The sequence below is a fragment of the Anser cygnoides genome, chromosome 28 (assembly GCF_040182565.1).
Source record: "Anser cygnoides isolate HZ-2024a breed goose chromosome 28, Taihu_goose_T2T_genome, whole genome shotgun sequence".
NCBI lineage: Eukaryota > Metazoa > Chordata > Aves > Anseriformes > Anatidae > Anser > Anser cygnoides.
Genome location: NC_089900.1, coordinates 4,351,251 through 4,378,189, shown reverse-complemented (window position 1 = coordinate 4,378,189; position 26,939 = coordinate 4,351,251). Strand labels below are relative to the sequence as shown.

General features: G+C 59.8%; 2 protein-coding genes across 6 annotated transcripts in view; one reads left to right on the top strand and one right to left on the bottom strand.

Annotated features, from left to right (window-relative positions):
* Positions 1-1,090: 1,090 nt before the first annotated feature.
* Positions 1,091-2,020, top strand: LOC136787201 (olfactory receptor 14C36-like). The gene has a single exon (XM_066984332.1). The coding sequence runs from the start codon at positions 1,091-1,093 to the stop codon at positions 2,018-2,020; it is 930 nt and encodes a 309-aa protein (XP_066840433.1).
* Positions 2,021-4,652: 2,632 nt separating this feature from the next.
* LOC136787236 (kinesin-like protein KIFC2) overlaps positions 4,653-26,939 on the bottom strand; it is an 86,412-nt gene continuing 64,125 nt past the window's right edge. Inside the window, exons 5-13 of one of the 5 annotated variants that reach the window (XR_010826815.1) lie at positions 9,633-9,836; positions 8,462-8,495; positions 8,293-8,362; positions 7,988-8,034; positions 7,733-7,900; positions 7,180-7,239; positions 6,955-7,082; positions 5,356-6,875; positions 4,653-5,259 (exon numbers count right to left, since the gene is read on the bottom strand). Coding sequence is in view for 2 of the 5 variants with exons in the window: in XM_066984384.1 (XP_066840485.1) it covers positions 6,657-6,875; positions 6,955-7,082; positions 7,180-7,239; positions 7,733-7,900; positions 7,988-8,034; positions 8,293-8,362; positions 8,462-8,495; positions 9,633-9,836 (930 nt within the window). In the remaining 3 variants the exon portion in view is untranslated. Of the gene's footprint in view, positions 6,876-6,954; positions 7,083-7,179; positions 7,240-7,732; positions 7,901-7,987; positions 8,035-8,130; positions 8,189-8,292; positions 8,363-8,461; positions 8,496-9,632; positions 9,837-26,939 lie in introns of those variants that run through there. The other 4 variants (XR_010826816.1, XM_066984384.1, XM_066984385.1 and 1 more) reach the window with 4 other exon arrangements.

Genomic DNA, 26,939 nt, shown 5'->3' with positions numbered 1-26,939 from the left:
TTTTTTTTTTTTTTCATGGGTGTCCAGAGGGAACGTGTACACTTTACAAAGCACGCTCTGGTAAGACAAACTATGCCGCTGGAATCAGTCTCTGATGTTTAGAGAAGGCCAAGTGGTGATTACTTCAGATGCTTCAAAGCATAATCCCCAGAGGGACCCTGCTGTCAGCCCTGGAGCCCCAGGGACATGTGCAGGGAGCCCAGAGGGGCAGAGCAAGGGAGGCCTTGGGCTGGTTCTGTGCTACCCCTGGGCAGGAGGGAGCTCCTGGCAAGTGTGGAGAGCCAGCTCTGCCCAGGAGCAGCTCCTCTGCACAGCGCAGCAGGGCTGGGGGCACTGCCTGCAGCTGGCACGGGGAGAGAAGGGAGGCAAGGAGAGCAGAGCGGCGGGATGGCCGAGCTCACGGCGTGGGAGGAATCTGCACGAGCCTGGACACAGTGAGTCCCCGGCAGCAGGGCAATGTGGATGAGGACTCAGCCTGCCCAGGGAGCTGCAGGGAGAAGCTGTGGGGGGAAGGAGCCTGCCTTCATTTCTGTGTTCTTGTTGCAGGGCAGGCTATATGCTGAGGGTTGATGAGGACCTTTGTGTTGTCCGAGAGCCCTTGCGCAGCCCCTGTGGATCAGCATCCTTGTCGTGGCCTCTTCATTACACCCTGCACAGCTAAAAGGGCGGCGATCGTACCTGCTCCTTGAGCTGCTCCCCTCTTCTCCCAGAACAGCCTGGTTCCTTTTTCAGCGTAACCGCTGAGTGCAGCACCTGAGGATGCTGCAAGCACCAAGCAGCTGGGCACAAGGGTTAAAACTAAACTCTAAAACTCTTTGTAAATAGACAGATGTGCTGCACCTCTCCTTCCACCTTCCTCTGTGGAAGAAGGTGCTGTGAAGTAGACATGACCCACCAGGAGCCGATGGGCAGAGGTGCCCCTTCTGTACAGGACACTCAGCCAGCACAAACCAAGGAGATGCACAAAGATCCTCCTGGAAAGAAATGCAATGTGAGGGTTTAGGAATGAAGGGAGCTTTGCTCAGAGAAGCTTGTTGCAAATGTCTGTTTTTTTTTCTACTTTGGCAGCATCCACCAGCAGAGGCATCAGATGTCCAACAGCAGCTCCATCACCGAGTTCCTCCTCCTGGCATTCGCAGACACGCGGGAGCTGCAGCTCCTGCACTTCGCGCTCTTCCTGGGCATCTACCTGGCTGCCCTCCTGGGCAACGGCCTCATCCTCACCGCCGTAGCCTGCGACCACCGCCTCCACACCCCCATGTGCTTCTTCCTCCTCAACCTCGCCCTCCTCGACCTGGGCTGCATCTCCACCACTCTCCCCAAAGCCATGGCCAATTCCCTCTGGGACACCAGGGCCATCTCCTATGCAGGATGTGTTGCACAGGTCTTTCTGTTTGTCTTCTTTATTGGAACTGAATTTTCAGTTCTCACCATCATGGCCTATGACCGCTACGTTGCCATCTGCAAGCCCCTGCACTACGGGAGCCTCCTGGGCAGCAGAGCTTGTGCCCAGATGGCAGCAGCTGCCTGGAGCTGTGGTTTTTTCAACGCTGTGCTGCACACCGCTGATACATTTTCCCTGCCCCTCTGCCGTGGCAATGTTGTGGACCAGTTCTTCTGTGAAATCCCCCAGATCCTCAAGCTCTCCTGCTCAGATGCCTATCTCAGGGAAGTTGGGTTACTTACGGGTAGTATTTCTTTATTCTGGGGTTGTTTCACTTTCATCATGCTGTCCTACGTGCAGATCTTCAGGGCCGTGCTGAGGATGCCCTCTGAGCAGGGCCGGCACAAAGCCTTTTCCACGTGCCTCCCTCACCTGGCCGTGGTCTTCCTGTTTATCAGCACTGCCATCTTTGCCTACCTGAAGCCCCCTTCCAACTCCTCCCAATCCCCGGACCTGGTGCTGGCAGTTCTCTACTCGGTGGTGCCCCCAGCAGTGAACCCCCTCATCTACAGCATGAGGAACCAGGAGCTCAAGGATGCAGTGAGGAAACTGTTCGCACACTTCCAGCATCAATGAGGCGCCCATCATTCTAACAGGCCACTCACCACAGACAGAAGAGACTTTAGGACCTTTGTATCCCTGATGCTGCCTTACTCACTAATTAGCTTTATTTGTAGGAATGTACGGGCTTGTATCGCAGAATGAGGGCGAGATGACCCAGGCCTGGAGGATGTGTCAGAAGATCAGGTGAGGAACTCCTGCTGTGCGCGTGGCCTTGGGTGTGTAACCAACGACGGTGATAAAAAGAACGAGACCTGAGCACGCGCAAGAACTGGGTTCCACCAGCAAACACGGTGAGGATGCCTACCGCCGACCACCAGAAGACCCCGAAAGACCACCAGTAGAAATAAACGGGGACGTTTACATATTCTAAGGAGTTCCAGGAAGTAACAGTACCAATGTGTTAATTATTTTTTGGAAATCTAATGGATATGTATGCTCTGACTGCATATAACCTCTGTAGCTTGAACAACTCGGCGCGCACACCAGGTGGAGCAATCCCCTGTGGGCCCGGCCCCACAATTAATGACATTTCTGCTTTCTACTCCAAATTGAGTCTCAGAGAGTTTCTTCAACCCGCCTTTACAGTCTTACCAGCTGCTAAGTCCAGGTTGATCTTCCTGGGAGCAGCGCCGGTACTTTGATAACCCACCAACCAATGTGACCGGGAGCTCTGCTCCTTGCCGTTGTCTCCATGTTCGTTTTGCCAGCTCTGTGCCTCAGTTTTGCTGATTGTTCCCCTTTCCTTTCTTATTTTTAGCCCAATCTTTTCTTCTTAACCCAAACTTTTATTTTTTAACCCAATCTTTTCTTTTTAACCCAATCGTTTCTTATTTTTAACCCAATCAACACTCCCACATTCTGTCTCTTTCCTTATCAATCCGTACACCTGACCACCTCAGCCCTGCGAGGCTCCGTACTTACAAAGATGAGCTGCTCAGGAATTTAAAAGCCATGGGGGAGAAGGTAGAAATGAGGATCCTGAAAGAGGGAGACGAGGCACAGCAGAGGACTTGAGGTGAATAGGATCAGGTGCATGGGTGGTGGTTTCCTCCTTCCTTCCAGTGGCGGGGATCAATATTGAAAGGAACGGGCAGATCAATACGTGGCACCGAGGCTGGTGCCACTGACAGAGTTTTGGGTTTCTTGATGGTGGGGAGGTCTACGTGACACTGAGCCTACTGACTCCTGATGGGGAGCACCTTTCTTTGAGGGATCTTTGCCCAGGAGTCAGCAGGGCTGATGGACAGGGCTTTAAACTGGATCTGAAGGGGGACAGGGACAAAACCGGGCCCAGCGGTGCCGAGCTGTGGGACTGCATGACAATTTTGGAGGAACTGCACGATAATGAGGCCCTTCAGTCTTGGCTGCAGTGACAGTGAGATGGCGGAGTTCAGGATCTTAGAATCATAAAATCATAGAACATCCCCACTTGGAAGGGACCCATAAGGATCACCGAGTCCAGCTCCTGGCACCGCACAGGTCTACCCCAAAATTCAGACCATGTGACTAAGTGCACAGTCCAAACGCTTCTTAAACTCTGGCAGGCTTGGTGCAGTGACTCCTTCCCTGGGGAGCCTGTTCCAGCGGGCGACCGCCCTCTCGGTGAAGAACCTCTTCCTGATGTCCAGCCTGAACCTCCCCTGCCGCAGCTTGACACCGTTCCCTCGGGTCCTATCTCTGAAGAGAACAGATCGGTGCCTTCCCCTTCGCTCCCCCGTGTGAGGAAGCTGTAGGCTGCGATGAGGTCTCCCCTCAGCCTCCTCTTCTCCAGGCTGAAAAGGCCAAGTGACCTCAGCCGCTCCTCATACGTCTTCCCCTCTAGGCCCTTCACCATCTTCGTCGCCCTCCTCTGGACACTCTCCAACAGTCTCACGTCCTTTTCGTACTGCGGTGCCCAGAACCGCCCCAGGAGGTGTTCTGGAGCCCCAGGGAGGCGCTCGGGTTCTCCGCTCAGCTGTAGGAGTGCGGTGGGGACGTTCTTGGGTTCTCCGGTGAGAGGCTTGGGTGCTCCAGGGAGGTGCTTCTGCGCTGCAGAGAGATGCTGGGGCGACTCGCGGGAGAACTTTGGGTGCCTTTGTTGCCCAGAGAGGTGCTTGGGTCTTCCGAGGAGTTGATTGGGTTTTCTATTTAGGGGCTGGGTTCTTCAAAGTAACGCTCGTATGCCACTGGGCGATGTCTTAGCGCCTCAGGAGGCGATGGGTTCGCAGAGGAAGCTTTCAGTGCTCCAATCACGTGCTTGAGGGCCGTGGGGAGGTGCACGTGTCCTCCAAAAAGAACCTTAGGCTCCCTGGGGAGAAAGAGCTGAAATGTGGTTGCTCCAGGCAAGTGCTTTTATGTCCTGGGGAGATGCAATTCTCCACGGAGAGATGCTTCGGTCCCCTTGGGAGATACTTCACGGCTCGAGAGAGACGCTCAGAGATGTCGCCGCAGGGCACCGCGCCCTCGCGTCCTGCCCCAGAGTCACAGCAGATTTTGGGGTGGTTTTTCCTTGCCAGGCAGCTGAACTCTGCCACAACCGCTCTCACTGCCCCTCCTCAGAAGAGGAGGGGAAGAAGAAAAGGAAAGAAACAGCTCACGGGTACACATAAGGATAATTTAGTGAAAGGAATACATAATTATTAAGGGAAAATTATTATTAATTATATAATTTTTAAAAAGGGAAAGGGGGAAAAGGAAATAAAAAAAACAAGCAGAGGCTGTGTGGAAGTGCAGAGGAAAGAATTTACGCTCTACATCCCAAAAACGAGCGATGCTCCTTTGGGCATTCTGCAGGTCCGGGAGTCCTCCGGTGCCAAGATCCTGAACCGCAGCATCCTAAAATCGGGTGGAGGATTTGGAGATCGAGTCCCACCATCACCGTGACCTCCCAAGGAGGGCAAGGTCTTCTGCACGACGAGGTCCCGATGGGTGAAGTCTTCTGCACGAGATCCCGATGGCAAGTCGAGGAACGGAGGCTCTTGAACCACAGGGGGAGTGCTGGGAGAGGTGGAGCCCCACCACAAACGCAAGGTGGAGGAGCTCCAATGCCCAAGTCTTGGTCCCTCAAGGGTCCTCTTGCAGGAGGAAGCGGCCTGCGGGCACCAAGGTGAGCGTAGGATGGAGAGGAGGTCCTCTGGGTGCGGGGAGTCCTCTGCGGTGTGGGGTGGAGGTTGTGCTGAGGCGCCACGAAGGACCTGTCCCATGGCTCTGGTCATCTTGGTGGCTTGCGGTCACTTGGTGGCACGTGGTCACCTTGGTAGTTTGAGGGTCACCTCGGTGGCTCAGGATCACCTTGGTGGCTTGGAGCTCTCTCATTACCTTGTGGTCACTTTGGTGGCACGTGGTCACCTCAGTAGTTTGAGGGTCACCTTGGTGGCTCATGCTCACCTTCACCTCTTGTAGTCACCTTGGTGGCTCAGAGTCATCTAGGTGACTTTGGGTCACCTTAATATCTGGAGGCCACCCTGGTGACTTGGGGTCACCTTGATATCTTGTGGTCACCTTGGGGGCCTGGGTTCATCTCAGCATCGTGTGGTCACGGTGGCTTGGGGCTATCTCAGTATCTTGTGGTTGGGCCCAACTTGATGGCTTGGGGACACCTTGGTGGCTCACCATCATCTGGGTGGCCTGGGGGTCACCTCCTTGGCTGGGGTCATCTTGGTGGCTTGGGGGTTACCGCCTTGACTTGGGGACACCTTGGTGGCTTGGGGTCAACTCCTTTGTGTTACTTTGGAAGCTTGGGGTCACCTCCTTTGCTTGAGGACACCTTGGTGGCTTGGGGTCACCTCCTTGGCTTTGGGTTTTGGTGACTCAGGATCACCTTTGTTTGGGGACCCTTGAAGGCTGAGGGGTCACCTTGATGGCTTGGGATCACCTCCTTTGTATCACCTTGGAACCTTGGGGTCACCTCCTCAGCCTGGGGACACCTTGGTGGCTCGGGGTCACCTCCTTGGCTTGGGGTCACCTTGGTGGCTCAGGGGTCATCTCCTTTGTGTTACCTTGGAACCTTGGGGTCACCCCCTCGGCTTGGGGACACCTTGGTGGCTTGGGGTCACCTCCTTGTCTCAGGGGTAACCTTGGTGGCCACCTCCTTGGCTTGGGGACACCTTGGTGGCTTGGGGTCACCTCCTTGTCTCAGGGGTCATCTTGGTGCTTGGGGTCACCTCCTTGGCTTGGGGACATCTTGGTTGCTCAGGGTGACCTCCTTGGTTTGGGGACACCTTGGTGCCCTGGGATCACCTCCTTTGTATCACCAGGGAACCTTGGGGGTCACCTCCTTGGCTTGGGGACACCTTAGTGGCTTGGGGTCACCTCCTTGTCTCAGGGGTAACCTTGGTGGCCACCTTGGTGGCTTGGGGTCACCTCCTTGGCTTGGGGACACCTTGGTGGCTTGGGGTCACCTCCTTGTCTCAGGGGTCATCTTGGTGCTTGGGGTCACCTCCTTGGCTTGGGGACATCTTGGTTGCTCAGGGTGACCTCCTTGGTTTGGGGACACCTTGGTGCCCTGGGATCACCTCCTTTGTATCACCTTGGAACCTTGGGGTCACCTCCTTGGCTTGGGGACACCTTGGTGGCTTGGGGTCATCTTGGAACCTTGGGTCACCTCCTTGTCTCAGGGGTAACCTTGGTGGCCACCTCCTTGGCTTGGGGACACCTTGGTGGCTTGGGGTCACCTCCTTGTCTCAGGGGTCATCTTAGTGGCTTGGGAACACCTTGGTGGCTTGGAGGTGACCTCCTTTGCTTGGGGCCACCTCCTTGGCAGCTCAGGGGTCACCTCCTCAGCTTGGGGACATCTTGGTGGCACAAGGACACCTTGGTTGCTCGGGGTCACCTCCTCGGCTTGGGGACACCTTGGTGGCTGAGGGCCACCTACTGAACTTGGGGCCACCTGGGTGGCACGAGGTCACCTTGAGAAGGAGGGCACAGGAAGCCCCACCCCCCCCACCCGGCCAATCGCCTCGTCTCACCTCCAGGAGCCCCTCCCCTTGTCCCCGCCCCCACGCGCACGCAGCCAGGCGGGGTCGGCGTTCGCGGCTGTTTATTGGGGTCCGGGGGACAACGACGGGGCTGTCCCCAGGGCAGCGGGGACATTGGCCTGCGGAGAGGGGCACCGCGTCACCGCCGTGGCGCCCCCGCCACGCCCGCGTGGCCCCTGCGTGGCCGCTGTCCCCCAGCCCCGCGTCCCCGCTCACCTGCAGCAGCGTGGCCACCTGCGCCGCCGAGAAGCCGGGCACCGCCGCCAGGTCCTCCACCTGCGGGGACAGGGGCACCCGTGGGGACAGGGGCACCCGGGGGTGGCCCTGGGGACAGCACGGGGCGGGGGGGTGGCAGGGACACTGGGTGCCCCGGTGGGTTGGCGCGGGGTGACGCGGGGCATGCCAGGGGACACCCGGGGGTGGCACAGGGTGACATGGGGCATACCAGGGGACACCCAGGGGTGGCACAGGGTGACATGGGACACGCATGGGGACACTGGGAGGTGACACAGTGCCGTGGGACATGGCAGGGGACACCTGGGAGTGGCACAGGGTGACACAGGACATCCGGGGGTGGTGTGGGACACGCGTGGGGACCCTGTGAGGTGACACCGCGACACGGGGCACACCAGGGGACACCCGGGGGTGGCACAGGGTGACAACAGGTGACACACCGAGGGTGACACAAGGTGACCCGGGGAGGTGACAAGAAGACACGGGGGGTGACAGCGGGGAGGGGGGTGACAGCGGGGAGGTGACAGGCACTGACCGTGCGGAAGGGGCCGTGCTCCTGGCGCCAGGCGTGGACGCGCCCCCCCCGGCGGGGCCCCAGCCCCCGCAGCTGCGCCGGGTCCCCCCCGTTGAGCGCCCGCAGGACGTGGGCCCGGACCCCCGCCTCCAGCCGGGGGGCGGCCACCGCCTCCCACTGGGGACAGCCCTGGGGACAGCAGGGGACACTGAGCGGGGGGGGGGGCACAAATGGACCCCCCCCCCGTGTGTCACACCCCCCCACCCAGGGACCCACCTTCTGCCGCCGCCGCAGCACCACCAGGGAGGCCGGGGAGGGGGCGCCTGTGGGACAAAGCGTCAAGGGGGGGGGGGGACATTTGGGGACGGGGGGGGGGACACTTTGGGGGGGGGGGGGGACACTTTGGGGGACCACCGTACCCAGAGGAGGAGGAGGCGGAGGAGGAGGGGAGGGGGGTGGGCGCCGCTTCTTCAGCCTCTGTGGGGGGGAGGGGGGTGAGCACCCATGGGTGCCCCCCCCCCGGTGGGGTGCTGGTGGTGTCACCCCCTGCCCCGTGTCCCCCTGTCCCCTCCCCGTGTCACCTGCAGCGTGTTCTCAGCGTCCTCCAGCCAGCGCTGCAGGGCCCGGTCCTCCGGGGGGGGCGTGGGGGACCTGTGGGGGGGGGGGGGGGACAGGGAAGAGGGGGTCACAGGGGGCCCGTGCCACCCCCTTGTCCACCGCCCCCCCCCCCCAATGTCCCCAAATCCCTACCTGGGCTCCGGGGCGTCGCTGGCAACGGTGGCATCTGGGGGGGGAGGGGGGGGGGTCAGGGGGTGCCAAATAGCCCCCCTGCATCCCCCCCCGTCCCACATCCCCCCCCAGTGCCCCCCCATGTCCCATGCTCCCCCCTTCCTCCTCGTGTGTCCCCCTCACCCCTCCCCCACGTCCCCAGTGCCCCCCCATCCCTCCCCATAACCCCACAAACCCCCCAGTGCCCCCCACCCCTCCCCAAAGCTCCCCAAAATCCCCCAGCTCCCCCCGTCCCTCCCAGAGCCCCCCCAAGCTTTCCCCACCCGTCCCCATAGCCCCCCCAAACCTCCCCAATACCTTCCCATAGCCCCCCCAAACTCCCCCATAGCCCCCCCAGCTCCCTCCACCCCTCCCCAGAGCCCCCCCACACCCCTCCAGACCCCCCCAGTGCCCTCCCACCCCCTTGATACCCTCCCCATGTCCCCCAGCCCCCCAGTGCCCCCCACCCCTCCCTACAGGCCCCCAACCCCCCCAGTGGCCCCCACCCCTCCCCAGAGTCCCCCCCCAAACCCCCCCAGTGTCCCCCACCCCTCCCCAGAGCCCCCCAACCCCCCCATAACCCCCCACCCCTCCCCATAGCTCCCCCAACCCTCCCATAACCCCCCCCACCCCCTTGATGCCCCCTCATCCCTCCCCCATAGCTCCCAACCCCCCCCCCCCCGGACGCCCCCATCCCCATGACACCACCCCCAACACCAACACCCCCATAACCCCAACCCCCCCCCCCCCAAATAACTCACCCCCCCCCCTCATCCCCCACGGGGGGGGGGGGGCACCCGGCGCACCCCCCGGGCGAAGCTGAGGGCTCGGCGGGCCTGGGGGCGCCCGGGGGGGCGGGGGCAGAGGGCGAGGAGGAGGAGCAGGAGGGGGGGGCCGGGGGGGCGCGGCGCCCCCCCCAGCAGGCGGGTGAGGCGGCTCTCGCGGAGGGGGGGGCGCCCCCCCCGCCGCAGCGCCCCCAGCACCCTCCGCAGCACCCCCAGCGAGGCGTTGGTGGCCCCCCCCCTCGCGCAGGCGAACCCCCCCAGCCCCGCTGCACCGGGGGTCTTCCAGCCCCGCCAGGTCGGCCAAGGTCAAGGTGGGGGGGGGGGCACCCCCGGGTGCCGGGGGGGTCCCGGGGGGGGTCGCAGCGCACCCACAGCACCAGGTGGCCCCGGCTGGACGAGGCGTTGAGGAGGGTGGGGGCGGCGCGGCGGCGGGCGCCCAGCGAGGCCGCCAGGAGGGCGGGGGCCGGGGGGGGGCCCAGGGGGAGGCGGGTGAGGCCCCGCACCTCGGGGGGGCCCCCCCGGGCCTGGAGGATGCGCAGGGGGGGGCCCCCCGGGCACAGGAGGTCGCGGATCTGGGGGGAGAGGGGGGGTGAGGGGGGGCTGGGGGGAGTATGGAAGGATTTGGGGGGATTCAGGGGGGATATGGGGGGGATTTGGGGCCGTATGTGGGGGGTATGGGGATTTGAGGGGGATGTGGGGGTCTGGGGGAGCTATAGGGGGGAAATGGGGATTTGGGGGGGGGATGTGGGGGTATGGGGTTTGGTGCGGGGATGTGGGGGCTATACGGGGGATTTCAGGGGGGTATAGGGGGAATTTGGGGGAGGTATATGGGGATTTGGGGGTTTTGGGGGAGGATTTGGGGGTCTTGGGCGATTCTGGGGGGGAGATATGGGGCAGTTACAGGGAGGAAAGGGGGATTTTGGGGAGGGATATGGGGATTTGGGGGGGGTATGACGGTTTGGGGGCAGATAAGGGGCCATATGGGGGGTATGGGGATTTTGGGGGAGGATATGGGGATTTGGGGGGGATATTGGGAGGAGATATGGAGGGATGTGGGGGTTTGGGGGGAATATAGGTGGGATATAGGAGGATTTGGGGGGGGGGTGGGGGGGAAATGGGGATTTGGGGGCAGATATGGGGCATTATGGGGGGGGATATGGGGGGTTACGGGGGGGAAATGGGCATTGGGGGGGCATATGGGCATTTTGGGTGGGTTATGGGGGGGAAATGGGGGAATTTGGGGGGGGGTATGAGGGGTTTGGGGGCAGATATGGGGCCGTATGGGGGGGATATGGGGAGTATGGGGGGGAGATATGGGGCCCTATGGGGGGGATATGGGGAGCATGGGGGTAGATATGGGGCCGTATGGGGGGCAGATATGGGGGGGGATTTCGGGGGATTTGGGAAGATTTTGGGGGGATATAGGAGGTTTGCGGGGATTTGGGGGGGACATAAGGGGGAGTATGGGGGTTTGAGGGCGTACTGTGGGGGGGCTGGGGAGGATATGGGGGGGTTGGGGTAATTTGGGGGGTCTTTGGGGGAAGTATGGGGCTGTATGGGGGGGTGTGAGGATTTTGGGGGAGGATATGGGGTTTTTGGGTGGGTTACGGGGGGGAAATTGGCATCGGAGGGTGGATATGGGGATTTGAGGGGGTATGGGGGAATTTTGGGGGGGGATGTAGGGGGAATGGGTTTGAGAGGGTTATGGGGGTTTTGGGCAATTTTGGGGGGGATTTGGGGGGGATATGAAGGGATGTGGTGGATATGGGTGGGATATAGGAGGATTTGGGGGGGGTGTGGGGGGGAAATGGGGATTTGGGGGCAGATATGGGGCATTATGGGGGGGATATGGGGGGTTACGGGGGGGAAATGGGCATTGGGGGGGCATATGGGGATTTGGGGCATATGGAGATTTTGGGAGGGATGTAGAGATTTGGGGGGAATGTAGGGGGAAATGGGATTTGGGGGGGATATGGGGGTTTGGGCAATTTTGGGGGGGGGATTTAGAAAGGGAAGAGGGGTTTGGGGGCAGATATGGGGCCGTATGGGGGGTCATGGGGATTTTGGGGGAGGATATGGGGATTTGGGGGGGGATACTGGGGGGAGATATGGAGGGATGTGGGGATTTGGGGGCAGATACGGGGGGGGATATGGGGGGTTACGGGGGGGAAATGGGCATTGGGGGGGCATATGGGCATTTTGGGTGGGTTATGGGGGGGAAATGGGGGGATTTGGGGGCAGATATGGGGGAGTATGGGGGGCAGATATGGGGGGTTCAGGGGAACATGGGGCGATTTGGGGGATTTAGGGGGGATATGGGGGGTATGGGAAGATTTTGGGGGGGGATATAGGAGGTTTGGGGGGATTTGGGGGGGACAGGGGGGAGTATGGGGGTTTGAGGGGGCAATGTGGGGGGGCTGGGGAGGATATGGGGGGGTTGGGGGGGAAACAGAGTGGTTATGGGGATTTGGGGGGAATATGAGGGAAACTGGATACGATTTGGGGGGCACTGAGGGGATATAGGGGGTTTGGTGGGGGATATTGGGGGATTTGGGGGGGATATGAGGGGTTTGGGGGGGGTATGGGGATTTGGGAGGAGGATATGGGGATTTTTGGGGGGCTTACATGGGGCAAATTGGCATTGGGGGGGGATATGGGGGCATGTGGGGGATTTTTGGGGGGGATGGGGGGGGATATGGGAGGTTGGGGGTGTATAGGGGGGATTTGGGGGGGGGTATGGGGAGTTACAGGGGGGAATGGGCATTCGGGGATTTTAGGGGGTGCTATGGGGGTTTTGGGGGATTCTGGGGTGGGATATGGGGGCGTATAGGGGGGGGCTCCAGGGGGGAAATGAGGGTTTTGGGGGGGGAATATGGGGGTGTATGGGGGGGTTACGAGGAGAAAATGGGCACTGGGGATTTGGGGAGGGGTATGGGGATTTGGGGGGAATATGGGGGGGGGGGTGAAGAGGGGTGTGGGGGCAGATATGGCGGGGTATGGGGGGATCTGGGGGAGATATGGTTTTTTTGAGGGGGGTATAGGGTGGATTTGGGGGGTTTGCGGGGATTTGGAGGACGTATGGGGGGAGTATGGGGGGTTTGGGGGGGGGGTGTATGGGGGGATTTGGGGGTCTGGAGAGCATTTGGGGGAGATAATCGGGATTTTGGGGAGGGATATGGGGGCCGTATGGGGGGCATATGAGGATTTGGGGGAGATTTGGGGGGATATAGGGGGGATTTGGGGGGGTTGGCGGGAGTAGAGGGGGTTTGGGGATGGATATGGAGACGTATGGGGGGTATGGGCATTTTGGGGGAGGTTATGGGGATTTTGGGGGGGTCACGGGGGAAATTGGCATTGGGGACGATATGCGGAGGGATATGGGGGTGGGGGATTATGGGGGGTTATAGGGGCATTGGGGGTATCTGGGAATTTTTGGGGAGGATTTGGGGGGATCTGGGGAGGAAATGGGCATTGGGGGTGGGATATGGGGGGGTTGGGGATTCGAGGGAGGATACTGGGGGCTATGGGGGGATTTGAGGGGATATGGGGGGAGTATGAGGGCTGGGGGGATATGGGGGGATTTGAGGGGGATATGGGTTTTTTTGGGGGGAGATATGGGGAGGCATGGGGGGGATTTGGGGGAAGTATGGGGGGTTTGTGGGGGGATGTGGGGATTTGGGAGGGGATATGGGGGGTATCGGGGCTGGGGGGGATATGCGGGTTTGGGGGTGGATGTGGGGGGAATATGGGGGTTTTGGACGATTCTGGGGGGAGATATGGGGCGGTTACGGGGGGAAATGGGCATTGGGGGGCATATGGGGATTTGGGGGAGATATGCAGATTTGGGGAGGGATATTTGGGGGTATGGGGATTTTGGGGGAGGATATCGGGATTTTGGGGGGGTTTGGGAGCAGATATGGGGCTATATGGGGGGGTATGGGGATTTTGGGGGGGTTATGGGGGAGAAATTGGCATCGGGGGGGATATGAGGATTTGGGAGGGTATGAGGGGTTTGGGGGATTCTGGGGGGGCATATGGGGTTGTTATGGTGCGGGAATGGGCATGGGGGGAGCATACGGCGATTTTGGGGGCATTTTGGGGGGGATGTAGGGGGAAATGGGATTTGGGGGTTTTGAGCAATTTTGGGGGGATATGGGGGTTTGGGGGCAGATATGGGGGGGATATGAGGGGCTACGGGGGGCAAATGGGCATTGGGGGGCATATGGGCATTTTGGGTGGGTTATGGGGGAAATGGGGGAATTTGGGGGGGTATGAGGGGTTTGGGGGCAGATATGGGGCCGTATGGGGGATATGGGGAGCATGGGGGTAATGGGGGTTTTGGGGGGAAGATATGGGGATTTGGGGGGGGAAAATGGGGGGTTCAGGGGGAAATATGGGGGGGCTGTGCGGGGGAAATGGGGACTTGGGGGCAGATATGGGGCATTATGGGGGGGTATGGGGATTTTGGCGGAGGATATGGGGAGGAAATGGGCATTGGGAGGGATACTGGGATTTGGGGGGAGATATGGGGGGGTTGGAGGGTTATGGGGGGGGATATGGGGTTTGGGGGATGATATGGGGATTTTGTGGGGGATGGGGGGAAATTGGGATTTTGGGGAGGGATATGGGGGCCGTATGGGGGGCATATGGGGATTTGGGGGGGATGTGGGGGTATGGGGTTTGGTGCGGGGATGTGGGGGCTATACGGGGGATTTCAGGGGGGTATAGGGGGATTTTGGGGAGGGATATGGGGATTTGGGGGGTATGACGGTTTGGGGGCAGATAAGGGGCCGTATGAGGGGTCATGGGGATTTTGGGGGAGGATATGGGGATTTGGGGGGGATATTGGGGGGAGATATGGAGGGATGTGGGAAGGAAAGGGGGATTTTGGGGAGGGATATGGGATTTGGGAGGGGGTATGAGGGGTTTGGGGGCAGATAAGGGACCGTATCGGGGGTATGGGGATTTTGGGGGAGGATATGGGGATTTTGGGGGGGGTATGTGGTGGATATGGGTGGCATATAGGAGGATTTGGGGGGGGGATGTGGGGGGGAAATGGGAATTTGGGGGCAGATATGGGGCATTATGGGGGGGATATGGGGGGTTCCGGGGGAAATGGGCATTGGGGGGCATATGGGTACTTTGGGTGGGTTATGGGGGGAAATGGGGGGTATGAGGGGTTTGGGGGCAGATATGGGGCCGTATGTGGGGCAGATACGGGGGGATTTGGGAAGATTTTGGGGGGATATAGGAGGTTTGTGGGGATTTGGGGGGACATAAGGGGGAGTATGGGGGTTTGAGGGCAGACTGTGGGGGGCTGGGGAGGATATGGGGAGGGTTGGGGGTAATTTGGGGGGGCTTTGGGGGAACTATGGGACTGTATGGGGGGTATGAGGATTTTGGGGGAGGATATGGGGATTTTGGGGGGGGGTTACGGGGGGAATTGGCATCGGGGGGTGGATATGGGGATTTGGGGGGGTACGGGGGGAATTTTGGAGGGGGATGTAGGGGGAAATGGGTTTGAGAGGGTTGTGGGGGTTTTGGGAAATTTTGGGGGGATTTGGGGGGGGGATTTGGGGGGGGGGAAGAGGGGTTTGGGGGCAGATATGGGGCCGTATGGTGCGTCCTGTGGATTTTGGGGGAGGATATGGGGATTTGGGGGGATATTGGGGGGAGATATGGAGGGATGTGGGGGTTTGGGGGGGTATGTGGTGGATATGGGTGGGATATAGGAGGATTTGGGGGGGGATGTGGGGGGAAATGGGGATTTGGGGGCAGATATGGGGCATTATGGGGGGGGATATGGGGGGTTACGGGGGGAAATGGGCATTGGGGGGGGTATGGGCATATTGGGTGGGTTATAGGGGGGTATGAGGGGTTTGGGGGCAGATATGGGGGAGTATGGGGGGCAGATATGGGGGTTCAGGGGGAATATGGGGGCGATTTGGGGGGGGGATTTAGGGGGGGGATATGGGGGGTCTGGGGAAGATTTTTGTGGGATATAGGAGGTTTGGGGGGGGGGATTTGGGGGGGACAGGGGGAGTATGGGGGTTTGAGGGGGCAATGTGGGGGGGCTGGGGAGGATATGGGGGGGTTGGGGGGAAACAGAGTGGTTATGGGGTTTTGGGGGGAAGATATGGGGATTTGGGGGAGAAAATGGGGGGTTCAGGGGGAAATATGAGGGGGATGTGCGGGGAAATGGGGATTTGGGGACAGACATGGGGCATTATGGGGGGGATATGGGGGGGGGTTACGGGGGGAAATGGGCATTGGGGGGGCATATGGGCATTTTGGGTGGGTTATGGGGGGGTAATGGAGGTTTTGGGGGGAAGATATGGGGATTTAGGGGGAGGATATGGGGGGGAAATGGGGATCTGGGGAGGGATACGGGGCCATATGGGGGGATGGAGATTTGGGGGAAGGATATGGGGATTCTGGGGGGCTTACATGGGGCAAATTGGCATTGGGGGGGATATGGGGGCATGTGGGGGATTTTTGGGGGGATAGGGGGCCTTGGTGGGGATACAGGGGGGGGGGATATGGGAGGTTGGGGGTGTATAGGGGGGATTTGGGGGGTATGGGGGGTTACAGGGGGAAAATGGGCATTGGGGATTTGGGGAGGGGTATGGGGATTTGGGGGGAATATGGGGGGGGTGAAGAGGGGTGTGGGGGCAGATATGGCGGGGTATGGGGGGATCTGGGGGGGATATGGTTTTATTGGGGGGTATAGGGTGGATTTGGGGAGTTTGCGGGGATTTGGAGGGACGTATGGGGGGAGTATGGGGGGTTTGGGGGGGGTGTATGGGGGGATTTGGGGGTCTGGAGAGCATATGGGGGGGATAATCGGGATTTTGGGGAGGGATATGGGGGCCGTATGGGGGGCATATGAGGATTTGGGGGAGATTTGGGGGGGATATAGGGGGGATTTGGGGGGGTTGGCGGGAGTAGAGGGGGTTTGGGGATGGATATGGAGACGTATGGGGGGTATGGGCATTTTGGGGGAGGTTATGGGGATTTTTGGGGGATCACGGGGGGAAATTGGCATCGGGGGGGATATGGGGAGGGATATGGGGGGTGGGGGATTATGGGGTTATAGGGGCATTGGGGGTATCTGGGAATTTTTGGGGAGGATTTGGGGGGATCTGGGGAGGAAATGGGCATTGGGGGTGGGATATGGGGGGGGGGTTGGGGATTTGAGGGGTATGGGGGATTTGAGGGGGATATGGGTATTTTTGGGGGGAGATATGGGGAGGCGTGGGGGGATTTGGGGGAAGTATGGGGGTTTGTGGGGGGATGTGGGGATTTGGGAGGGGATATGGGGGGGTATGGGGGCTGGGGGGATATGCGGGTTTGGGGGTGGATGTGGGGGGAATATGGGGGTTTTGGGCGATTCTGGGGGGAGATATGGGGGGGGCGGTTACGGGGGGGAAATGGGCATTGGGGGGCATATGGGGATTTGGGGGAGATATGCAGATTTGGGGAGGGATATTTGGGGGTATGGGGATTTTGGGGGAGGATATCGGGATTTTGGGGGGGGGTTTGGGGAGATTTGGGGATTTTGGGGAGGGATATGGGGATTTGGGAGCAGATATGGGGCTATATGGGGGGGTATGGGGATGAAATTGGCATCGGGGGGGGATATGAGGATTTGTGGGGGTATGGGGGGTTTGGGGGATTCTGGGGGGATATGGGGTTGTTATGGTGCGGGAATGGGCATGGGGGAGCATACGGCGATTTTGGGGGGATTTTGGGGGGGGATGTAGGGGGAAATGGGATTTGGGGGTTTTGAGCAATTTTGGGGGGATATGGGGGTTTGGGGGCAGATATGGGGGGGATATGAGGGGCTACGGGGGCAAATGGGCATTGGGGGGGCATATGGGCATTTTGGGTGGGTTATGGGGGAAATGGGGGAATTTGGGGGGGGTATGAGGGGTTTGGGGGCAGATATGGGGCCGTATGGGGGGGATATGGGGAGCATGGGGGTAATGGGGGTTTTGGGGGGAAGATATGGGGATTTGGGGGGGGAAAATGGGGGGTTCAGGGGGAAATATGGGGGGCTGTGCGGGGGTAATGGGGACTTGGGGGCAGATATGGGGCATTATGGGGGGGTATGGGGATTTTGGCGGAGGATATGGGGAGGAAATGGGCATTGGGAGGGATACTGGGATTTGGGGGGAGATATGGGGGGGTTGGAGGGTTATGGGGGGGGATATGGGGTTTGGGGGATGATATGGGGATTTTGTGGGGGATGGGGGGAAATTGGGATTTTGGGGAGGGATATGGGGGCCGTATGGGGGGCATATGGGGATTTGGGGGGGATGTGGGGGTATGGGGTTTGGTGCGGGGATGTGGGGGCTATACGGGGGATTTCAGGGGGTATAGGGGGATTTTGGGGAGGGATATGGGGATTTGGGGGGGGGGTATGACGGTTTGGGGGCAGATAAGGGGCCGTATGAGGGGTCATGGGGATTTTGGGGGAGGATATGGGGATTTGGGGGGGATATTGGGGGGAGATATGGAGGGATGTGGGAAGGAAAGGGGGATTTTGGGGAGGGATATGGGATTTGGGAGGGGTATGAGGGGTTTGGGGGCAGATAAGGGACCGTATCGGGGGTATGGGGATTTTGGGGGAGGATATGGGGATTTTGGGGGGGGGGTATGTGGTGGATATGGGTGGGATATAGGAGGATTTGGGGGGGATGTGGGGGGAAATGGGAATTTGGGGGCAGATATGGGGCATTATGGGGGGGATATGGGGGGTTACGGGGGGAAATGGGCATTGGGGGCATATGGGCATTTTGGGTGGGTTATGGGGGAAATGGGGGATTTGGGGGCATATATGGGGGAGTATGGGGGGCAGATATGGGGGAGTATGGGGGGAATATGGGGGCGATTTGGGGGGATTTAGGGGATATGGGGGGTCTGGGAAGATTTTGGGGGGATATAGGAGGTTTGGGGGGATTTGGGGGGGACAGGGGGGAGTATGGGGGTTTGAGGGGGCAATGTGGGCGGGCTGGGGGAGGATATGGGGGGGGGGCTTTGGGGGGAAACAGAGTGGTTATGGGGATTTGGGGGGGAATATGAAGGGGGAAACTGGATACGATTTGGGGGGGGGCACTGGGGGGATTTTGGGGGTTTGGTGGGGGATATTGGGGGATTTGGGGGGGATATGAGGGGTTTGGGGGAGGTATGGGGATTTGGGAGGAGGATATGGGGATTTTGGGGGGCTTACATGGGGCAAATTGGCATTGGGGGGGATATGGGGGCATGTGGGGGATTTTTGGGGGGGATGGGGGGGATATGGGAGGTTGGGGGTGTATAGGGGGGATTTGGGGGGGGGGTATGGGGGGTTACAGGGGGAAAATGGGCATTCGGGGATTTTAGGGGGTGGTATGGGGCGTTTTGGGGGATTCTGGGGGGGTATGGGGGTGTAAAGGGGGGCTCCAAGGGGGAAATGAGGGTTTGGGGGGGGAATATGGGGGTGTATGGGGGGGTTACGAGGAGGGGCATTGGGGGCATTGGGGATTTGGGGAGGGGTATGGGGATTTGGGGGGAATATGTGGGGGCTGAAGAGGGGTGTGGGGGCAGATATGGCGGGGTATGGGGGGATCTGGGGGGGATATGGTTTTATTGGGGGGGGGGGTATAGGGTGGATTTGGGGGGTTTGCGGGGATTTGGAGGACGTATGGGGGGAGTATGGGGGGTTTGGGGGGTGTATGGGGGGATTTGGGGGTCTGGAGAGCATTTGGGGGAGATAATCGGGATTTTGGGGAGGGATATGGGGGCCGTATGGGGGGCATATGAGGATTTGGGGGAGATTTGGGGGGATATAGGGGGGATTTGGGGGGGGTTGGCGGGGGTAGAGGGGGTTTGGGGATGGATATGGAGACGTATGGGGGTATGGGCATTTTGGGGAGGTTATGGGGATTTTGGGGGGGTCACGGGGGGAAATTGGCATTGGGGACGATATGCGGAGGGATATGGGGGGTGGGGGATTATGGGGGTTATAGGGGCATTGGGGGTATCTGGGAATTTTTGGGGAGGATTTGGGGGGATCTGGGGAGGAAATGGGCATTGGGGGTGGGATATGGGGGGGTTGGGGATTCGAGGGAGGATACTGGGGGGCTATGGGGGGGATTTGAGGGGATATGGGGGAGTATGAGGGCTGGGGGGATATGGGGGGATTTGAGGGGGATATGGGTTTTTTGGGGGGAGATATGGGGAGGCATGGGGGGATTTGGGGGAAGTATGGGGGGTTTGTGGGGGGATGTGGGGATTTGGGAGGGGATATGGGGGGGTATGGGGGCTGGGGGGGATATGCGGGTTTGGGGGTGGATGTGGGGGGAATATGGGGGTTTTGGACGACTCTGGGGGGAGATATGGGGCGGTTACGGGGGAAATGGGCATTGGGGGGCATATGGGGATTTGGGGGAGATATGCAGATTTGGGGAGGGATATTTGGGGGTATGGGGATTTTGGGGGAGGATATCGGGATTTTGGGGGGGGTTTGGGAGCAGATATGGGGCTATATGGGGGGGGTATGGGGATTTTGGGGGGGGTTATGGGGGAGAAATTGGCATCGGGGGGGATATGAGGATTTGGGAGGGTATGAGGGGTTTGGGGGATTCTGGGGGGCATATGGGGTTGTTATGGTGCGGGAATGGGCATGGGGGGAGCATACGGCGATTTTGGGGGCATTTTGGGGGGGATGTAGGGGGAAATGGGATTTGGGGGTTTTGAGCAATTTTGGGGGGATATGGGGGTTTGGGGGCAGATATGGGGGGATATGAGGGGCTACGGGGGGCAAATGGGCATTGGGGGGGCATATGGGCATTTTGGGTGGGTTATGGGGGGGAAATGGGGGAATTTGGGGGGGGGGGTATGAGGGGTTTGGGGGCAGATATGGGGCCGTATGGGGGGGATATGGGGAGCATGGGGGGGTAATGGGGGTTTTGGGGGGAAGATATGGGGATTTGGGGGGGAAAATGGGGGTTCAGGGGGAAATATGGGGGGGCTGTGCGGGGGAAATGGGGACTTGGGGGCAGATATGGGGCATTATGGGGGGTATGGGGATTTTGGCGGAGGATATGGGGAGGAAATGGGCATTGGGAGGGATACTGGGATTTGGGGGGAGATATGGGGGGTTGGAGGGTTATGGGGGGGATATGGGGTTTGGGGGATGATATGGGGATTTTGTGGGGGATGGGGGGGGTGGGATTTTGGGGAGGGATATGGGGGCCGTATGGGGGGCATATGGGGATTTGGGGGGGGATGTGGGGGAGATATGGGAGATTTGGTGCGGGGATGTGGGGGCTATACGGGGGATTTCAGGGGGGTATAGGGGGATTTTGGGGAGGGATATGGGGATTTGGGGGGTATGACGGTTTGGGGGCAGATAAGGGGCCGTATGAGGGGTCATGGGGATTTTGGGGGAGGATATGAGGATTTGGGGGGGATATTGGGGGAGATATGGAGGGATGTGGGAAGGAAAGGGGGATTTTGGGGAGGGATATGGGATTTGGGAGGGGGTATGAGGGGTTTGGGGGCAGATAAGGGACCGTATCGGGGGTATGGGGATTTTGGGGGAGGATATGGGGATTTTGGGGGGGGTATGTGGTGGATATGGGTGGCATATGGGAGGATTTGGGGGGGGGGATGTGGGGGGGAAATGGGAATTTGGGGGCAGATATGGGGCATTATGGGGGGGATATGGGGGTTCCGGGGGAAATGGGCATTGGGGGGGCATATGGGTACTTTGGGTGGGTTATGGGGGGAAATGGGGGTATGAGGGGTTTGGGGGCAGATATGGGGCCGTATGTGGGGCAGATGGGGAGCATGGGGGGTAATGGGGGTTTTGGGGGGAAGATATGGGGATTTGGGGGGGAAAATGGGGAGGTTCAGGGGGAAATATGGGGGGGCTGTGCGGGGAGTAATGGGGACTTGGGGGCAGATATGGGGCATTATGTGGGGGGTATGAGGATTTTGGCGGAGGATATGGGGAGGAAATGGGCATTGGGAGGGATACTGGGATTTGGGGGGAGATATGGGGGGGTTGGACTGTATGGGGGGATATGGGGTTTGGGGGATGATATGGGGATTTTGTGGGGGATGGGGGGGGGGAAGTGGGATTTTGGGGAGGGATATGGGGAGCCGTATGGGGGGCATATGGGGATTTGGAGGGGGATGTGGGGGTATGGGTTTGGTGCGGGGATGTGGGGGCTATGGGGGATTTCAGGGGGGTGGGGGGGGATTTTGGGGAGGGATATGGGGATTTGGGGGGGGTATGACGGTTTGGGGGCAGATAAGGGGCCGTATGAGGGGTCATGGGGATTTTGGGGGAGGATATGGGGATTTGGGGGGGATATTGGGGGGAGATATGGAGGGATGTGGGGGTTTGGGGGGGGGGGTATGTGGTGGATATGGGTGGGATATAGGAGGATTTGGGGGGGGATGTGGGGGGAAATGGGGATTTGGGGGCAGATATGGGGCATTATGGGGGGGGATATGGGGGGTTACGGGGGGAAATGGGCATTGGGGGGTATGGGCATATTGGGTGGGTTATAGGGGGGTATGAGGGGTTTGGGGGCAGATATGGGGGAGTATGGGGGGCAGATATGGGGGTTCGGGGGGAATATGGGGGCGATTTGGGGGGATTTAGGGGGGATATGGGGGGTCTGGGAAGATTTTTGTGGGATATAGGAGGTTTGGGGGATTTGGGGGGGACAGGGGGAGTATGGGGGTTTGAGGGGGCAATGTGGGGGGGCTGGGGAGGATATGGGGGGGTTGGGGGGAAACAGAGTGGTTATGGGGTTTTGGGGGAAGATATGGGGATTTGGGGGAGAAAATGGGGGGTTCAGGGGGAAATATGAGGGGGATGTGCGGGGGAAATGGGGATTTGGGGACAGACATGGGGCATTATGGGGGGGATATGGGGGGTTACGGGGGGAAATGGGCATTGGGGGGGCATATGGGCATTTTGGGTGGGTTATGGGGGGTAATGGAGGTTTTGGGGGGAAGATATGGGGATTTAGGGGGAGGATATGGGGGGAAATGGGGATCTGGGGAGGGATACGGGGCCATATGGGGGGGGATGGAGATTTGGGGGAAGGATATGGGGATTCTGGGGGGGCTTACATGGGGCAAATTGGCATTGGGGGGGATATGGGGGCATGTGGGGGATTTTTGGGGGGGGATAGGGGGCCTTGGTGGGGATACAGGGGGGATATGGGAGGTTGGGGGTGTATAGGGGGGATTTGGGGGGGGTATGGGGGGTTACAGGGGGAAAATGGGCATTCGGGGATTTTAGGGGGTGGTATGGGGGTTTTGGGGGATTCTGGGGGGGGGGTATATGGGGGTGTAAAGGGGGGGGCTCCAGGGGGGGAAATGAGGGTTTGGGGGGGGGGAATATGGGGGTGTATGGGGGGTTACGAGGAGGGGCAAAATTGGGGGCATTGGGGATTTGGGGAGGGGTATGGGGATTTGGGGGGGAATATGTGGGGGCTGAAGAGGGGTGTGGGGGCAGATATGGCGGGGTATGGGGGGGATCTGGGGGGGATATGGTTTTATTGGGGGGGGGGTATAGGGTGGATTTGGGGAGTTTGCGGGGATTTGGAGGACGTATGGGGGGAGTATGGGGGGTTTGGGGGGTGTATGGGGGGATTTGGGGGTCTGGAGAGCATATGGGGGGGATAATCGGGATTTTGGGGAGGGATATGGGGGCCGTATGGGGGGCATATGAGGATTTGGGGGAGATTTGGGGGGGATATAGGGGGGATTTGGGGGGGTTGGCGGGAGTATAGGGGGTTTGGGGATGGATATGGAGACGTATGGGGGGGTATGGGCATTTTGGGGGAGGTTATGGGGATTTTTGGGGGATCACGGGGGGGTGGCATCGGGGGGATATGGGGAGGGATATGGGGGTGGGGGATTATGGGGGGTTATAGGGGCATTGGGGGTATCTGGGAATTTTTGGGGAGGATTTGGGGGGATCTGGGGAGGAAATGGGCATTGGGGGTGGGATATGGGGGGGTTGGGGATTCGAGGGAGGATACTGGGGGGCTATGGGGGGGGGGATTTGAGGGGATATGGGGGGAGTATGAGGGCTGGGGGATATGGGGGGGATTTGAGGGGGATATGGGTATTTTTGGGGGGAGATATGGGGAGGCATGGGGGGATTTGGGGGAAGTATGGGGGGTTTGTGGGGGGATGTGGGGATTTGGGAGGGGATATAGGGGGGTATGGGGGGCTGGGGGGATATGCGGGTTTGGGGGTGGATGTGGGGGGAATATGGGGGTTTTGGGCGATTCTGGGGGGGGATATGGGGCGGTTACGGGGGGAAATGGGCATTGGGGGGCATATGGGGATTTGGGGGAGATATGCAGATTTGGGGAGGGATATGTGGGGGTATGGGGATTTTGGGGGAGGATATCGGGATTTTGGGGGGGTTTGGGGCAGATTTGGGGATTTTGGGGAGGGATATGGGGATTTGGGAGCAGATATGGGGCTATATGGGGGGTATGGGGATGAAATTGGCATCGGGGGGGATATGAGGATTTGTGGGGGTATGGGGGGTTTGGGGGGATTCTGGGGGGATATGGGGTTGTTATGGTGCGGGAATGGGCATGGGGGGAGCATACGGCGATTTTGGGGGCATTTTGGGGGGGGATGTAGGGGGAAATGGGATTTGGGGGTTTTGAGCAATTTTGGGGGGATATGGGGGTTTGGGGGCAGATATGGGGGGGATATGAGGGGCTACGGGGGGCAAATGGGCATTGGGGGGCATATGGGCATTTTGGGTGGGTTATGGGGGAAATGGGGGAATTTGGGGGGGTATGAGGGGTTTGGGGGCAGATATGGGGCCGTATGGGGGGGATATGGGGAGCATGGGGGGTAATGGGGGTTTTGGGGGGAAGATATGGGGATTTGGGGGGGAAAATGGGGGTTCAGGGGGAAATATGGGGGGGCTGTGCGGGGGAAATGGGGACTTGGGGGCAGATATGGGGCATTATGGGGGTATGGGGATTTTGGCGGAGGATATGGGGAGGAAATGGGCATTGGGAGGGATACTGGGATTTGGGGGGAGATATGGGGGGGTTGGAGGGTTATGGGGGGGATATGGGGTTTGGGGGATGATATGGGGATTTATTGTGGGGGATGGGGGGGTGGGATTTTGGGGAGGGATATGGGGGCCGTATGGGGGGCATATGGGGATTTGGGGGGATGTGGGGGTATGGGGTTTGGTGCGGGGATGTGGGGGCTATACGGGGGATTTCAGGGGGTATAGGGGGATTTTGGGGAGGGATATGGGGATTTGGGGGGGGTATGACGGTTTGGGGGCAGATAAGGGGCCGTATGAGGGGTCATGGGGATTTTGGGGGAGGATATGGGGATTTGGGGGGGGATATTGGGGGGAGATATGGAGGGATGTGGGAAGGTTTGGGGGGGTATGTGGTGGATATGGGTGGGATATAGGAGGATTTGGGGGGGATGTGGGGGGAAATGGGGATTTGGGGGCAGATATGGGGCATTATGGGGGGGATATGGGGGGTTACGGGGGAAATGGGCATTGGGGGGGCATATGGGCATTTTGGGTGGGTTATGGGGGGAAATGGGGGGATTTGGGGGCATATATGGGGGAGTATGGGGGGCAGATATGGGGAGTATGGGGGGAATATGGGGGCGATTTGGGGGGATTTAGGGGGGATATGGGGGGTCTGGGAAGATTTTGGGGGGATATAGGAGGTTTGGGGGGATTTGGGGGGGACATAAGGGGGAGTATGGGGGTTTGAGGGGGCAATGTGGGCGGGCTAGGGAGGATATGGGGGGGTTTGGGGGGAAACAGAGTGGTTATGGGGATTTGGGGGGGGAATATGAAGGAAACTGGATACAATTTGGGGGGGCACTGGGGGGATTTTGGGGGTTTGGTGGGGGATATTGGGGGATTTGGGGGGGGATATGGGGGGTTTGGGGGGGTATGGGGATTTGGGAGGAGGATATGGGGATTTTGGGGGGCTTACATGGGGCAAATTGGCATTGGGGGGGATATGGGGGCATGTTGGGGGGATATGTGGGGGGGATGGGGGGACAAGCAGGGGATATGGGAGGTTGGGGGTGTATAGGGGGGATTTGGGGGGGGTATGGGGGGTTACAGGGGGAAAATGGGCATTCGGGGATTTTAGGGGGTGGTATGGGGGTTTTGGGGGATTCTGGGGGGGGTATGGGGGTGTAAAGGGGGGGCTCCAAGGGGGAAATGAGGGTTTGGGGGGGAATATGGGGGTGTATGGGGGGGTTACGAGGAGGGGCATTGGGGGCATTGGGGATTTGGGGAGGGGTATGGGGATTTGGGAGGGGAATATGTGGGGGCTGAAGAGGGGTGTGGGGGCAGATATGGCGGGGTATGGGGGGATCTGGGGGGATATGGTTTTTTGGGGGGGGGGGTATAGGGTGGATTTGGGGGTTTGCGGGGATTTGGAGGACGTATGGGGGGAGTATGGGGGGTTTGGGGGGGGTGTATGGGGGGATTTGGGGGTCTGGAGAGCATTTGGGGGAGATAATCGGGATTTTGGGGAGGGATATGGGGGCCGTATGGAGGGCATATGAGGATTTGGGGGAGATTTGGGGGGATATAGGGGGGATTTGGGGGGGGTTGGCGGGAGTAGAGGGGTTTGGGGATGGATATGGAGACGTATGGGGGTATGGGCATTTTGGGGGAGGTTATGGGGATTTTGGGGGGGTCACGGGGGGAAATTGGCATTGGGGACGATATGCGGAGGGATATGGGGGGGTGGGGGATTATGGGGGTTATAGGGGCATTGGGGGTATCTGGGAATTTTTGGGGAGGATTTGGGGGGATCTGGGGAGGAAATGGGCATTGGGGGTGGGATATGGGGGGGTTGGGGATTCGAGGGAGGATACTGGGGGGCTATGGGGGGGATTTGAGGGGATATGGGGGAGTATGAGGGCTGGGGGGATATGGGGGGATTTGAGGGGGATATGGGTTTTTTGGGGGGGAGATATGGGGAGGCATGGGGGGATTTGGGGGAAGTATGGGGGGTTTGTGGGGGGATGTGGGGATTTGGGAGGGGATATGGGGGGGTATCGGGGCTGGGGGGATATGCGGGTTTGGGGGTGGATGTGGGGGGAATATGGGGGTTTTGGACGATTCTGGGGGGAGATATGGGGCGGTTACGGGGGGAAATGGGCATTGGGGGGCATATGGGGATTTGGGGGAGATATGCAGATTTGGGGAGGGATATTTGGGGGTATGGGGATTTTGGGGGAGGATATCGGGATTTTGGGGGGGGGGTTTGGGAAATTTGGGGATTTTGGGGAGGGATATGGGGATTTGGGGGGGGGTATGGGGGATTTTGGGGGGGGGGGGTTATGGGGGAGAAATTGGCATCGGGGGGGATATGAGGATTTGGGAGGGTATGGGGGGTTTGGGGGATTCTGGGGGTGATATGGGGTTGTTATGGTGCGGGAATGGGCATGGGGGGAGCATACGGCGATTTTGGGGGCATTTTGGGGGGGATGTAGGGGGAAATGGGATTTGGGGGTTTTGAGCAATTTTGGGGGGATATGGGGGTTTGGGGGCAGATATGGGGGGGGATATGAGGGGCTACGGGGGCAAATGGGCATTGGGGGGGCATATGGGCATTTTGGGTGGGTTATGGGGG

Excerpts from the sequence above, each read along its gene's own strand:
- LOC136787201 (XM_066984332.1), top strand. The coding sequence starts at position 1,091 with ATGTCCAACAGCAGCTCCATCACCGAGTTCCTCCTCCTGGCATTCGCA.